The sequence below is a fragment of the Peromyscus californicus genome, unplaced genomic scaffold, assembly GCF_007827085.1.
Source record: "Peromyscus californicus insignis strain IS unplaced genomic scaffold, ASM782708v3 Scaffold_13__1_contigs__length_99412109, whole genome shotgun sequence".
Classification (NCBI taxonomy): Eukaryota; Metazoa; Chordata; class Mammalia; order Rodentia; family Cricetidae; genus Peromyscus; species Peromyscus californicus.
In genome coordinates, this window is record NW_026294424.1 from 24834940 (window position 1) to 24848695 (window position 13756).

A 13756-nucleotide genomic window follows, 5' to 3' on the forward strand; every position below is an offset into this window, starting at 1 on the left:
GGTCTCTCTTTTCCCTTCAAGTTTGCACAGCCTGCAACCTGGTTAGACCTCTGACTAAATACTTTAACTTGTAGTCTATGTATACCTGGAGTTTCCCTTTGGGAGGTTGAGGCTTTTTATTTAGACTTTTTTTTTTTTTAAAGGAAAGCTACTTTTGATTTTAAAGTCAGTATAGTTTTCTAAGTCATGTTTATGAGTATACATCTCATCAGGATTTTTTAATGATGATTCTTCCTGTTGACACTTGGCCACTAACGTCTCTTCCACCAGAGCATCTAAGTTGGTTATTTTAGCTGATATGGTTTCTAATTAAGTCTCTGTGGTTGAGAGAGCTCCCTGTAGCATGTCTACTTTAGCATTTAATTGCTCCATGAATTCCAAATTAAATTCTGTAGTGCTTCCTTTTGGTCTGCTGGTGAAGCAGAGATCAGCATGGTCTGAGAAATGCTGTGCTGTGACAGTCTGAGAGACCAACATCACAGTTTTGAAAGTCAGAACTGTTGCCCTTCTAGATTAACTTTCATTTCAGCAGAAAGTTTAAAACATCATCATGGAGCTAAATAAAAGAATGCTGGACACACAATAAGCTCTCAATAACTTTGTAAAATATGGCATTTTTTTCTCTCAATGTGTAGTATACCAAATAATTTTGTTTCAGAAAGAACGGCAACTTAAGTTTTTAGGTAGTATTTGAATGTCAAGTACCAAAATAGCTCTCTATTAAATAGGTACAACGTAAGATGTTCTTGTATTGGAGTGACAGGTTGAATTAAGAAATTGCTGACATGTTTTCAAATTCTACATTATCTTGTTGAAAAATTTTATTTCTTTAATGAATAGTGAGTGTTTATCCAGGTAATTGGGTGCTCATTCTTTACACTGTGAAATAATTCTTGCATTCATGAGACAGACAGCAGATTTCCTAACTTAGAAATTTAAAAACACCATTAATTTAGTCTGAGAGTGCTCCTCAGAATTTCAGTTGCATGTCATTTCCTGGTGCCCTAACTCAATCGTGCTTAGAACTTCGTGGTTCTCAAGGACAAGGGTGTGAGTAGACCCAAGGACTAGGCATCACAATTCTAGAAGGTAGATGTTGCAGGTACTAATTTATCATGAGGTAGATGGTACATGCTTATGGTGATGTTAAGACATAACATCTAAATGGACAAAACAAGAACATGATGTAGTTAGTTGATGATCACAAATGTGCATCTAGAGAATTTTCATAAAATAAATATCCAACAATCTTGATTAGTCTTAAGTATAACTGTGTGAGACAAGTAAACTTTTTGATGATGGTTGTATATAAAAGTCAAATGAAGGATTCCGCTTCTGGCAGAAAGGCAGAGGAAATAGTGTGAGGTACTCTGGGCCCTTGGAAAATAGCTAAACACAGGAATAATATACCAAAAAAATTATAACACTAGTTCTGAAATGACCCTTGTAGACTCCTAAAATGATACTAATAACTGGATTAGGCATTCTGGATGATAGCTGTTGCTCACAGCTTTTCCACAGAGGATTTCTACTTGAACTCAGGTTTACCTTTGACCTCTGTGTAGAGATTCAGGACAGGTCCAGAATGTTCTATAAGATGGAGCTGTAGTATTATTGCTTTCCTGAGTAAAGCTGAGACTCCAGAATCAGAAGTAAGGATTAATTTCCACACTCTAAATCCTGTGCTGTATAACGAAGGGAGACATCTGCATGGAGCCCCAGCGCTGCATTACAGGGACACCATAACAAGAGAAGAACTTGGGCCACTGGTCGAGCTGTCGACTCAATAACTGCTCTTTTCCGGAAACACAATTCTTGAGAACATTGCTAATAGACAAATTGTGGCTAGTCAGGCTCAACAGTTTCTTTTAATGGAACAGACTGAATTCAACACTTGCAGGTAAGCAACCCAAACTTTATTTTGTCTCTGATAAAACTCAAGCTTTCGGTGACAAAATAGGATTTTTAAAACTTTCTTCCTGCAACCTTTAGTTCTATAGTTTCTCAATGCTTAAGGTTTTTTTTTTTTTTGATGGACTAAGTGGCAGTATAGAAAAATGGAATTTATTTTTGATATAGAATAATGAAGTGTTTCAATACCTGAGAGTCCACATTTCCCCAAACACAAAAGTATAAGATTGCAAAACTATGGATAGTGTGCATTAGAGTACAGTGGATTTTTTATTCTACAGGGTGTTACTATTAACCTTTAAGAAACCACTACTTGAATTTTGGGGTGGTATCAAGTGTAAAGACTCAAAATTATATGAAGTAACTAAAATATTAGGTTTTTTCAACTATGTATCTGAGAGGCTTGGTTTTCTTCACATTGTTAAACTCAAAGGATACATGTCACCACACAGATTGACATGCCAAGAGAGCTGACTTTTCAACTAGATATTACAGAGATTTTAAAGAGTGAGAAAGATTGAAGAAATAATAGAAAAATGCAAAACAGACATTTTTCTCACTAGGTTGTTTTATATAGAAAGTATATTTATTTTAAAAATCTTGTTAACATGAGTTTGTAATTTTAGTCACGATTTTTAATTAAAACTTTTTGAAAAAATATATGTTGATTTCATTACCCTTTCCCCAACTCCTCTCAGATCCTCCCCACCTTTCTACCCACCCAACTTTATGTCTACTCCTTGCATATGCTCTCTCTCACTCTCTTGCTCTCTTTCACCAAAAAAGAAACAGAAACAACAATAAAAAAAACTCATAAAAAGAAAATCAAAGCAAAGAAAAAAGATCAATAAAACAAAAACTGCCAAAACAAAGCAGATGGAAACAAAAAGTTGACAAAAGTGCCATTGTGTTCATTTTGTGTTGGCCAACTACTCCTGGGCGTGGGGCCTGCCCTTGGAGTGGGGCTGGTATTCCCATGGCACTTCCTTGGAGAAAACTGATTTTCCCTTTGCCGTGTGTGTTAGTAGCACAAAGCTTCATTTAGGGGTGAAGCTTGGGTGACCTCTTAGTGCTGGGGACCCTGTCTGGTGAACCTGTGCAGAGCTTGTTCATGCTGCCACTGTCTCTGAGTTTGTATGGACATCAGTCCTGTGACATGACAATATTTTAAGTGTGCTAAACACTTAAAAATAAAATACTGTTATTTTCACATTTTTTTTATTAAACTAAATATTGATAGATGTAACCCACACAGGAGAATCTTTTTAGAGTTCTTGAATCATGTAACGAGTCTTGAGACAAAATTTCTTAAGAGCTATTGCTCTAAACTCTCCAGAAAAAGCTGTGCTGGTTATTAGATTGGGTTAATTCCTTTCTGTCAATATGCTGTCTACAAGAGACAGTCCTAAATTATGAGGAGGTCAAAGGTCAGACAGAGAGGCAGGAGTCCAGAGCGAGGCCTGTGACTCCTGGTTTGAGAGCAGTTTGTGTGTGGTGTTCAGTCATGGGTTTTCCTCATTTTAGGTAGTTCCCTTCCCTCCACAAAATGCTTTGGCATAGTTCTCCAAGTTTGAGGGAAGGTCTGAAAGGCAAGGGAGAGCCAGCTCTATGCTACTTATGAGAAGAACGTTCCTGGTAAGGGAAGCGCAAATGTGAGACCCTAACTGAGGCGTGGAGAAACAGTGAAGGGCCAGGGTGGTGGAGCCAAGAAAAGGAGAGAGACTATTAAAGAAAAGAAAAGTCCGGGGGCAGAGTCAGGAGCTGGTCATGGAGAACTTACTGGTCCAACTACCGTGCTTCGATGTTACTTGGGTAAAGGAGTGCTGGGATGTGACTTTTAATGTCCTGTGTTAGGAATAATTGTAAATAAAGGTAGGGGCAGCAAGTTCAAAGTTGCATTAATTCAGTTAAGAGAAATGCCCCAAACTTGTTTGAGTGCTTGTGTGTGCCCAGGAGGAGGCATTGGCTCTATCACAGAGTCTGCTGGCATTTGCCTGCATTCTGAGCAGGTTCCCAGTTCTTTCACTTTAGTTCTTGGGTTGTATGCATTAGAAAATCTCCCAGACCTCATATCTGAATGTCTGATGTTTTACTTGTCCTTACCACGTAGGACATAAACAGTTGAGTGAGGCAGGTGAGTTTACATGAAAAGTGATCCTGTTGTCAGTTAGCAGTCATGTAGGAATACCAGTTAGGTACTGTGTAAGAAACCATGGAACATGTATGTAAGTTGATCATGAATTTGTCCATAAAAATTGATTCACTACATTTTGAGGGATTATAATTAAACCACATTCTGTGATGTGGTGCAATTAACTAGTAATCAGTTTTAAAGGGTAAGTAGGAAAGCCCCATTTGGATTGGAAAAGTTTCTAAACCTCTTGAGTCAAAGAACCTTTGATGAAAATTAGAATATATTTAACCAGAGTAACAAAAGTATTTCAGATAACATATGAGAGAGAGAGTGAAGCAGCACTTAGATATTTGCGTGTGTATGGATGCACATGCGTGGGTGGAGGCTGAGGATCTACTTCAGATGTGTTCCTCAGTCATCATCCACTTTGTTTTCTGAGACAAGGTTTCTAACTGGCCTGGAACATGTCAATCACTAGCCTGTATAAGATGAACATGTTAAAAATGAGTAGAACCAATGAGATAGAAAATGAATATTCATTAGAAAGGGTCAACAAAGCTAAGGAGTTGTTGGTTTGGAAGGGTAATGAAATGGCTTCTGGCAAGAGTTATTTAGGAACAAAAGGGCAGGCACAGATAATATTGAGTGAACAAACGTATAAACTTACACATTTGTAGAGATTAACATAGAAAAGGTTATAGAAAGTTATTTTGAAAGATAGAAGTGTCTAATAAATAAAATTGTACTCATTTGTATGCACAAAAGTGAAACCTCAAAGTAAGCTAGTAACTTAAGGGAAACTTCATTTTACAAACAGTAGTGCTAAAAAGAGGAAAAGTACAGTGAACAGAATACAGATTGAAGGCCAAAAGCTGTCCCTTTTAAGGTCAAGAGTGATGCATGAGTGGTCCCTTCATTGATTGAGTGTACAGTGTCACCCTGAGGGTTCTAGCTACCATGAAGAAAAAAGAAAGAAAAAATCAAAGATTGGAAAATGAAATAAATAACTAATTTTAAGAAGTTAGGATGAGATAGAAACCCAAAAGGAAATATATTCTATAAAATGAATAGAATATTGTAAGGATTTCATAGATGCAACACCTAGTTGCAGATTTCACTATCTTTTCTGTATGATAGACATTGTTCATTCACAGGTGTTAGTGTGTGATTTATACTAACAACAGAGTTCCATTAAATATAGAAAAATATGTATAATCTCTAAAAAATGATAAAACATTGAGACTTTTAAAGATTGAAATAGGTACATAGAGAGTAATGTTTTAATTTAGAGTAATGAGACTCAGTATTGTGAGAATGTCAACTTACCCACATTGATCTGTAGATTTAATGCAGTTTCATTGAAAATCTTAACTGGATTTTCCATAGAATTTGAGATAGAGTATAGAGACAGAAAGAAGACTATACATTGTTAGATGCCAGGAGGAGGGGCAGATGGAGCTGGTTTAGTAAGTTGAATTTCTGTGTGGGATGAGGAGAAAGTCCTGGCAGCAGACATGGTGAAGACTGTACATTGAGGAGGTGGGTCAGAGTAACTGACTGTAACTTTGTAAAACTCTCCAGAATAGGCAGGGGCTGGGGAGAGGCCTTGGCAGTTGAGAGCAATGATTGCTTTTCTTGAGGACCTGCTTGGGTTCCTAGCTCATGTTGGGTGGCTCCCAACCACCTGTAACTCCAGTTCCAAAGGATCCAATGCCTTCTTTTGGCTTCCATGGGCATCTGTGCACACACACACACACACACACACACACACACACACACAAAAGTAAATATTAAATACATTACTTTGTATGTATGTACCATATTTTATAATCAATATAAATGTTCTTTAGGGTGTATATATAGTCAGTAATAGATTTTGAGAGTGAGGGCAGGGATCTAAAATTCTGGGTACTGGTTGCCCTGGAGGAAAGAATGGGAGGAATGTAATTAGAGAGGGGGATATGCAGCTTTTAAGCTACTTGGTAATATGTTTTGTTTCTTAAGTTAGATAGTAAGTGTAAGTTATTTCTTTTTATTTATTGAGTTCTTGTTTTATTCTTTAATGTATATGATCTATTTAATAATTTAAAAAATTCTTTCGTTATTAGTTTAATCAAAGTCCTGCATCAGTTTTTCTTCTTTCTTTCTTTCCATCTACTACTGTTGGGTTTATCTTGTTTTTCTAAGACCTTGAGATGTGTTGGCAAGTTACTTATTTGCTCATAGTTTTTAATTGTAAGATATATTTTAATTGTAAAATATCAGCAGTAGTCCAAAGGTGCCAGTAAGTTCTGCTTTTCATTTGGTTGTAGAAATTTTAATAATTCTTCCCTGATTTCTTCAGTGCCTAACTAGTCATTCAAAAGTGAGTAGTCAATCTCTCATTATTTGTATAGTTCCTGTGGTTTCTTTTGCTGTTGATTCTATTATGATCTGATAAAATACAAAAGACTTACTTTATGGCTTAACCATGGTATAATTTGGAGAAATTATTCCTCTCTTGTTAGTTATCCTGTAGATGTCTGTTAAATACATTTGTTCTGTGCTGCATATTGGTTGTTGGTTTTGTGTGGTACATGTATATGTATGTAGAGACCAGAGGTCAATATCAAGCATCCTCCTCAATCACCGTCCACCTTGTATTTTGAGAAAGGGCCTCTTACTGAGCTTGGAACTCATCAGTTTAGCTAGGCTGGATGGCCACTGGGCCCCAGGGATCCTCCTGTCTCTGCATCTCCTGCACTGGGAGGACAGCATGTCCCACTGTGCTAGGCTTTTTACATGAGTTCTAGGGATCAGACTCAGGACCTCAGACTCACATCTCATCAACTCCTAAAACTTGTTTTGTAAATCTGCATGACCTACCAGAAAGTAAAGTGGGGTATTGAAGTCACCCACAAAACCTATCTGTCCCCTTTCACCTGTGTCTGTTTTAAGAAATGAGAGCCCCAGCATTGGTGCATATGTATTTAGGATGGTCATATCCTCTTGATAGATCGTTCTCTTTATTAGTATGCTGGGGTCTCTTTATGCCATCTGTCATGAAGTCTACTTTATCATGTAGCAGAATATTGATGCTGGTTTGATTTTGGCTTCCTTTTCCTTAAGTATATTGATTTCATCTTTCACACTTTATCCTCATGTGTCTTTGCCAATAAGGTGTGCTTCTTGGAGACAGTGAATAACAGAATCTTGAGGATTTTTTTTCTGTTTTGTTTTAAATAGAATCAGCTAGTGTTTGTCGTTTAGTTGGAGAGTTAAGGCTCCTTCAATGGAAAATTATTATTGAGAGATTGCAGATTCATATAATTTTATTGGTTTTGTTTTGTTTTTGTTTTTTTCTTTCTCCCCTATTCATATTATTTGCTGATTTTATGAGTTAGACAAAATTGGGTTACTTCCTAGTTCATATTTTTTTCATCTACTCCTCTCATGAGTTTATTCTTTCTTGGTTTTGTGTAATAGAAGCCTCTGTGTTTAGGATTCCTTTAAGTATTTTCTGCAATGCTAGCTTGATGATCATGACTTTCTTTAGTTGGTGCTTCTTTGGAATATCTTTCTCTGTTAATTTTAAAAGATAATTCTGTATAGTAGGCTTAGTTAATGACCCTTAACTTTAGGGTTTAAAATACTTTATTCTTTCCCAGTTTTTGGAATTTCTCTTGAGAGGTCTGATGTCATTGTGATGTGAGTTGTCATTTTTCTCTTACAGCTTCTAGTATTTTTTTTCTTGGTTTCATAGTTTTGGCATCTTGAATATAATGTGTCATGGGAAGCTCCCTGGTCCTGTCTATTGGAGTTTTAAATGCCTCATGTTTGGCTGTTCATTTCTTTCCCTTCCTTTTTCTTCTCTAATTCATTGAATAGTTGTTCTGTGCTTTCAGTTTTTATCTCTGCTCTTTCTTCTACTCTACGGATTCTTAGGTTTGTTCTTTAGTTATGTCACAGAGTTTTTTAAAAGTTGTGGTCATGCTCGTATTTTTCGATATTAATGTCTGACTATATTTCCTTGATCTTGTCCATATTGAAACCTCCCTGCTTGGTCAAATCTACTGGTGATACTTTTGACTCTGTTTTTCGTTTTAATTTGTTGAGTTTTTCATTTCCAGTGTTTCTGTCACCATTTATCTTCCTCCCCCAAAATTCAATTTCCTTGCCTTTTCTTGGATGTTGTATATTATCTTACATCCTGAGTTGCTTTCTTCAAATTATCTGCTTATTTCTGTCATCTTTGAAGTCACTGACCATTTTTACAAGTAAATTTTTGAATTCTTCATCTGGCATTTTACTCATTTCAGTGCCTCTGGATTTTGTGATTGGGGAATTATGACTCTTTGGAGCAGTCCTGGTGCCTTGTCTTTTCATGTTTCTTGTATTTCTGTGTTGCAATTTACACCTCTGCTTGTGGGTATCTCCTCCAGTTTTATTTAAAGATATTAGTAAACAGTCCTCACTTGAGAGCTCAGGTGCCAGTACCACTCAGAGAAGAGAAAACAAACCACTTTTGGGTGGATTTCCGCTCAGCCTGCTGCCAAGCCACATGGTGCCTCCTCCTTTCCAAGGCGTTACCTTTCTCTTTCTTTTCCATGGCAGTTTTTAGGTGTCCAGTCCTCCTCTTTGCAGTTTGTGTTCTGTCTGCCCCTCTGTCTCTGGGATTATTAACTCTTGGTTTTTCTGACTCTTTCATTTGCCACATAACAGAGAGAGAGCGGCTTCTGATCTGTCATTTTTGTTGTGAAGATTTTTCTAGGACTCAGTCTCAGAGACTGATGGGGGTTGCTCAGTCATAATGTGTGCATGAATTCAACTTTAGAACGCAATGCAGAGTTGTTCCCCAAGTGGCTGTGCCGGTTGACACAGTCCCCAGCCGTACAAAAGATGGTTCCTAGCAATACTCGCTGGTGTTCAGCTTCTTTTTAAAATATTCATCAATATGAGAAAGAGAAACTGAAACTTAGCTATAGAAATAAGTCTAATGCCACATTCTATCTTCCATTTTTCTGATTTCCAACTATAATAAGTTACATTTCTTAGAAATGGAAATATATAGACTTTCTATAGCAATGAGAAGTTATGACAGAGAGAATGAGAATTTAATGGTAATTTTATGGGAGCTTCCTCAGGGGATCTGAAAATGTGATTTTAGACTGACTAGGTCATGATCACCTAACTAGAGGGTGGGAGCCATAGTGTGGGGGGGAGTGCGAGCCGGAGGGAGGAAAGGAGTAAAGAGGTGGCGAGAGGAGAGAATGGTAGTGTGGAATTTGCTAAAAATCAGCTGATTCCTGGACCTAGTTGTAGGTCTACTAGTTAGGATGTGAAGAAATGGGATCCGGGGCTGTGTGGCATTTGTTTTGTATAAGTTCTGTTAGTTTTGTTTATTTTTTTTTTTAATGAACACTATTCAAAAGTTTTTGCTTAAGTAGTGTGACGGATTGTGTTTAAAACTTAGTATGTTGTGTTACCTATTGCTTCAGAGGTGCACAGTACCAAATACTTAAGCAGAAAAGTTTCTCTATATAACCTTTGCTCTAACAATAAAATAATGAAATTTATAGACTGTTAATCACTAAAAACTCTATAGCTTAAAAGGAGTGTCTTCGTAGAACTGAACTGTATTGCAAAATAAAAAAAAAAGAAATAAGTTAAAGAAAAAAAGGAGTGTCTTCAAACAAAGCTTTCAAAATTATGCAGTGTCTTAAGTTATGTTAATTTTATAGTTTATTATAAAATTAAATTGTTATATTAAGGATCAGTGTCATAATTTTGTGAAACAGAACAATCACTGAGAGTAATAAAGTGACAATTTGTATGTCATGCTTTTCAACCTGAGGCTTTACATTCTGTATTATACGTAGAAGTTGTTAGCTATTCTAAAGGTACAATAAGAGATTATTGTTCATATCAGTGTAATAAATTGATATTCCCGACTGTACTTTTTCATTTTGCACATTGTCAAAACCTTGGACCTTAATCTTATCCTTTGATTGACAGTAGCAACCAGGGAAAGAACACTTGTATTGTTAGGGATAGTCACATCTGTTCAACTTGATTCAGTTGAGGGTATTTGCATATTCCTAAGTATTTCTTCTGAGAGGGCTTAACTTCTTCTCAAGTGGTTGATGCATTTTTGAAATTCATTCATAAGGTATCTGCATGCACTAATAGTTCTGTGTAATATTGCTGTGCATAATCTGACAGATAAGACCACATTTTAAAATAGGTATTCTTTAGGGAGGTGACATTGTATTTTACCTATTTGTAAGGCAGAAATGTTAGGTTTTTTTTAAAAAAAAAAGTCTTGTAATGCTTTGATTCAAGTACAATAGTCTTACTTTAGGCAAATTTACCTCTTATAGGATGGATCAGGATTTATTGAATAGTAATAAAGGTGTTAATGATAAAATTTCCTGCCTTGGTTGGAAAATTGAGTAATTGAATTTGAGTAATTTAGTAACTCCTTATTTTATAGGGAATATTACCAAGGCTGAGGTTTCTTGACTTATTCAAGATCACGAGGCTTGGATGTTAAGCTTTAATGTTGCTTTCAATTCCAAGGTCAACTTCAAAAAATAGTGGACAGTATTGACCTCTGGTTTACATTATCACAAACTGTCTTGCATCTGAATTTCCTCTTGCCAGTAGAACACAATGAAAGATTATCTTATGTGTTATATATCTACAGAATTTGCATGATGCCCTTACACATGGTTAATGCCCAATCATTTACTGTCCTGTTCTCATTAGTCTCCTAAGCCCTACTGTATAAAAAGCAGTTATGAATCACAATGAATTGTTAATGGAATATTAAACACTTTTGATAGCAAACAGGCTTCTTGTTGTATGGTTCTGATGAATGGGCACTAGCTGTTTTAAAGAACTTTTTAGGTATGCTGTGATCAGTCAGCAGTGTTGCCCTGGGCGTGAGATCTGACAAAACAGTTTCTTTGCTGACTTATGTGATCTTAAGGAAAAGACTAGAATGATCTAAAATGTCTTAGAAAAAAATTATAGGTTTGACGGGAAAATACCATCACGTTACATTAATTTAATGGAGGAGGCAGTTAATGACTACTTTCTGGGCCAGCCTGTGACAGATGTTTTCCCACACTGCCCTGGAGCCTTTCTTACTTTCCTTGAGGCAGACTCTCAGAGAGTTGGGGCTAGCTGTGAACTAAAGATCCTCTTGCCTCTACCCACACTAGTGCTGAGGCTGCAGGTATGAGCCCCTGTGTGTGCTCTTTACTAGTTTTTATTCCGTGTTTTCCTCTAGTATGAGTATTTTCACCTGGGCCATCTCTTCCTGTTTTATTTATTTTTTATGTACTTTACTTAGTTATAAAAAGCTGTAATAAAAGCTCATCACAATTTTATTATTGTATCATAAGAATTCTTTAGTGAAGAAAGTTCTTAAATTTTTTATTGGCTATAAAATAATTCTCAACTACATAATTATTTTTTCTCTTCCAGGAATCCCCTTCTGGTCGGAGGAAAGCTCTTGCTACTAGCAACATTAATATGAAACAATATGCAAGCCCTATGCCAACTCAAACCGATGTCAAGTTAAAATTCAAGCCTTTATCTAAAAAAGTTGTGTCTGCCACTCTCCAGTTTTCATTATCTTGTATCTTCCTTCGGGAAGGAAAAGCAACGTGAGTTTCTATCATCAATAAGTGACTTCATTCATACTGTGTTTCTAAACACCACAGCGTTGGTCTTACTAGAAGGGCAGTAAGGTGAACTTCCCATCATATGTCATGCCAGTGAAGCCAGGCATGACCTCAAGGCAGGCATTGAAGCAGAAGCTGTGGAGGAGCAGAGCTTATTGGGCTGGCTCTTGCCCTTCTCAGCTTACTTTCTTATGCACCAGGCTCACCTGCCTAGGGGTAGCACCACCCACAGTGGGCTGGCCCCTTCCATATCAATCATCAATCAAGAAAATGTTCCACAGACAAGCCTACTGGCCAATCTGATGGAGGCGATTAATTTCTCAATTCCCTTTTCCTAAATGACTTTGGGTTTGTGTCAAGTAACCAACACAATACCTTTTTCAAAAAACCAAACCAAAAATCACTTCTAATAAACACTTATAGCAGATAATCAAGTCAAGAACAAATACATGTGATATATACAGTGCAGTAGTCTGCACTTGGAGTAGAAGATGAAGGGACAGAGTAAATGGAAATGCTATGTTGAGAATTTCCCATTAAAGATAAGGGAGAAGACGGTCCAGTCTGAAGCACAGTTCTGCACATATTTAGCCCGTAGAGTGTGGTTACTATAATTGGTCATGTCTGCTTGACTGATAAGGCTGGTTTCTGTGTATCACCCAAAGTGAGATGTTTGGCACTCATCTCCAAGGCAGCCAGTGACCTGGTTGATGGCATCATAAGCTGAGGGAAGCTGTGTTCCAGGTGAGTGTGTTTAGTGAGGTGCTTGAGAACGGAAGCAGCTGAGTCTTTCCTCTGACTGTAAACACTGGGGGAAAATAAAACTCTTACCCTGAAGTGTGAGCCAAAGGAAAGGAACAGAGGAAGAAGAGAGAGCAAACACTTGAGGGTGGCAGTCCTTCCGCGGACAGAGCAGTAAATGTGCTGGTTCCGTCCATAGCAGTCTGGGTAAGGAAAAGTTCATTTAAATCAAGAGTCTCAAGTTAATAGGAAGAGGAAGTTTTTGAGAACTCCCTTTCCTTTTAATTTATTACTAATAACTGAGAATTTGGAAGGCACTCATATGAAGTAATAAAACTTTTATTGTTAATGTAAACTATCATGAAATTTGTTTAAAAAGAGGGAAGAAATTTTGTAAACTTAGCCTACGTGAAATAAAATGTGAAGAATTTCTATACGTGGCTTAGTTTGCAAAGTTATACCATATTTCAAAGATAAAATTAGTAAAGATTATAAAATGACAGTATTTTAATTTTTCTGCCTGAATTTAGAGGACATATACAAAATTGAAAATTAATATGTTATATAACATATTAAAATGTGTTCAGTGAGATTTAAGGTAAAAATAACAGACCAAGAAAACATAAGTAATTTGCCTCAAGATATTTAATATAAATTTTCAAAAATTTATATTTTTAAATATTTTTGAGATAAAAGTTTGTATTTTATCAAATATATGGTGTTTAACTAATAATTAGCTGAGGATTTCATCTCGTGTTTCTTTTTTTTTTTGATGTTTTTTTCGAGACAGGGTTTCTCTGTGTAGTTTTGGTGTCTGTCCTAGATCTTGCTCTGTAAACCAGACTGGCCTCGAACTCACAAAGATTCGCCTGGCTCTGCTTCCCGAGTGCTGGGATAAAAGTCATGCGCCACCAGCACCCGGCTCACCGTGTTTCTTAGAAAGACTAGACTTTGCTTTAGATGATTTGTTTTGGGTTGCAGTAGTTCCTTTTAGGGCCGATGGCTCCGTGGAAAACTTACACATGATTTGCATGATTTGCTGTTTGATTCTCTCCGGCCCGCAGATCCAGAATGGTTCCTGGTTTCAATTAAGAATTCCTGTTCTAATTCCTTTGGGAAGTTTAAGTGTTTTATTTTTTTAATTTGTTTTATTATTTTGTGTGTCTGTGTATATGTCTGTATACCACGGGCATGCCTGATACCTGCAAAGACCAGAAGAGGGTGTTGGACCCTTTAGAACTGGAGTTTTAGTCAGTTGTGAACTTCCATGTGGGTGCTGGGAATTGAACCCAGTTTTGTC

At 36.8% G+C, this 13756-nt stretch overlaps 1 protein-coding gene across 9 annotated transcripts in view; it reads left to right on the top strand.

The window, feature by feature from the left end:
* Ehbp1 (EH domain binding protein 1) overlaps positions 1–13756 on the top strand; it is a 288954-nt gene that overhangs the window by 105040 nt on the left and 170158 nt on the right. For all 9 annotated transcript variants that reach the window (XM_052734711.1, XM_052734717.1, XM_052734718.1 and 6 more), the window contains exon 6: positions 11516–11697. In XM_052734711.1, coding sequence (XP_052590671.1) covers positions 11516–11697 — 182 coding nt within the window. The remainder of the gene's footprint in view (positions 1–11515; positions 11698–13756) is intronic.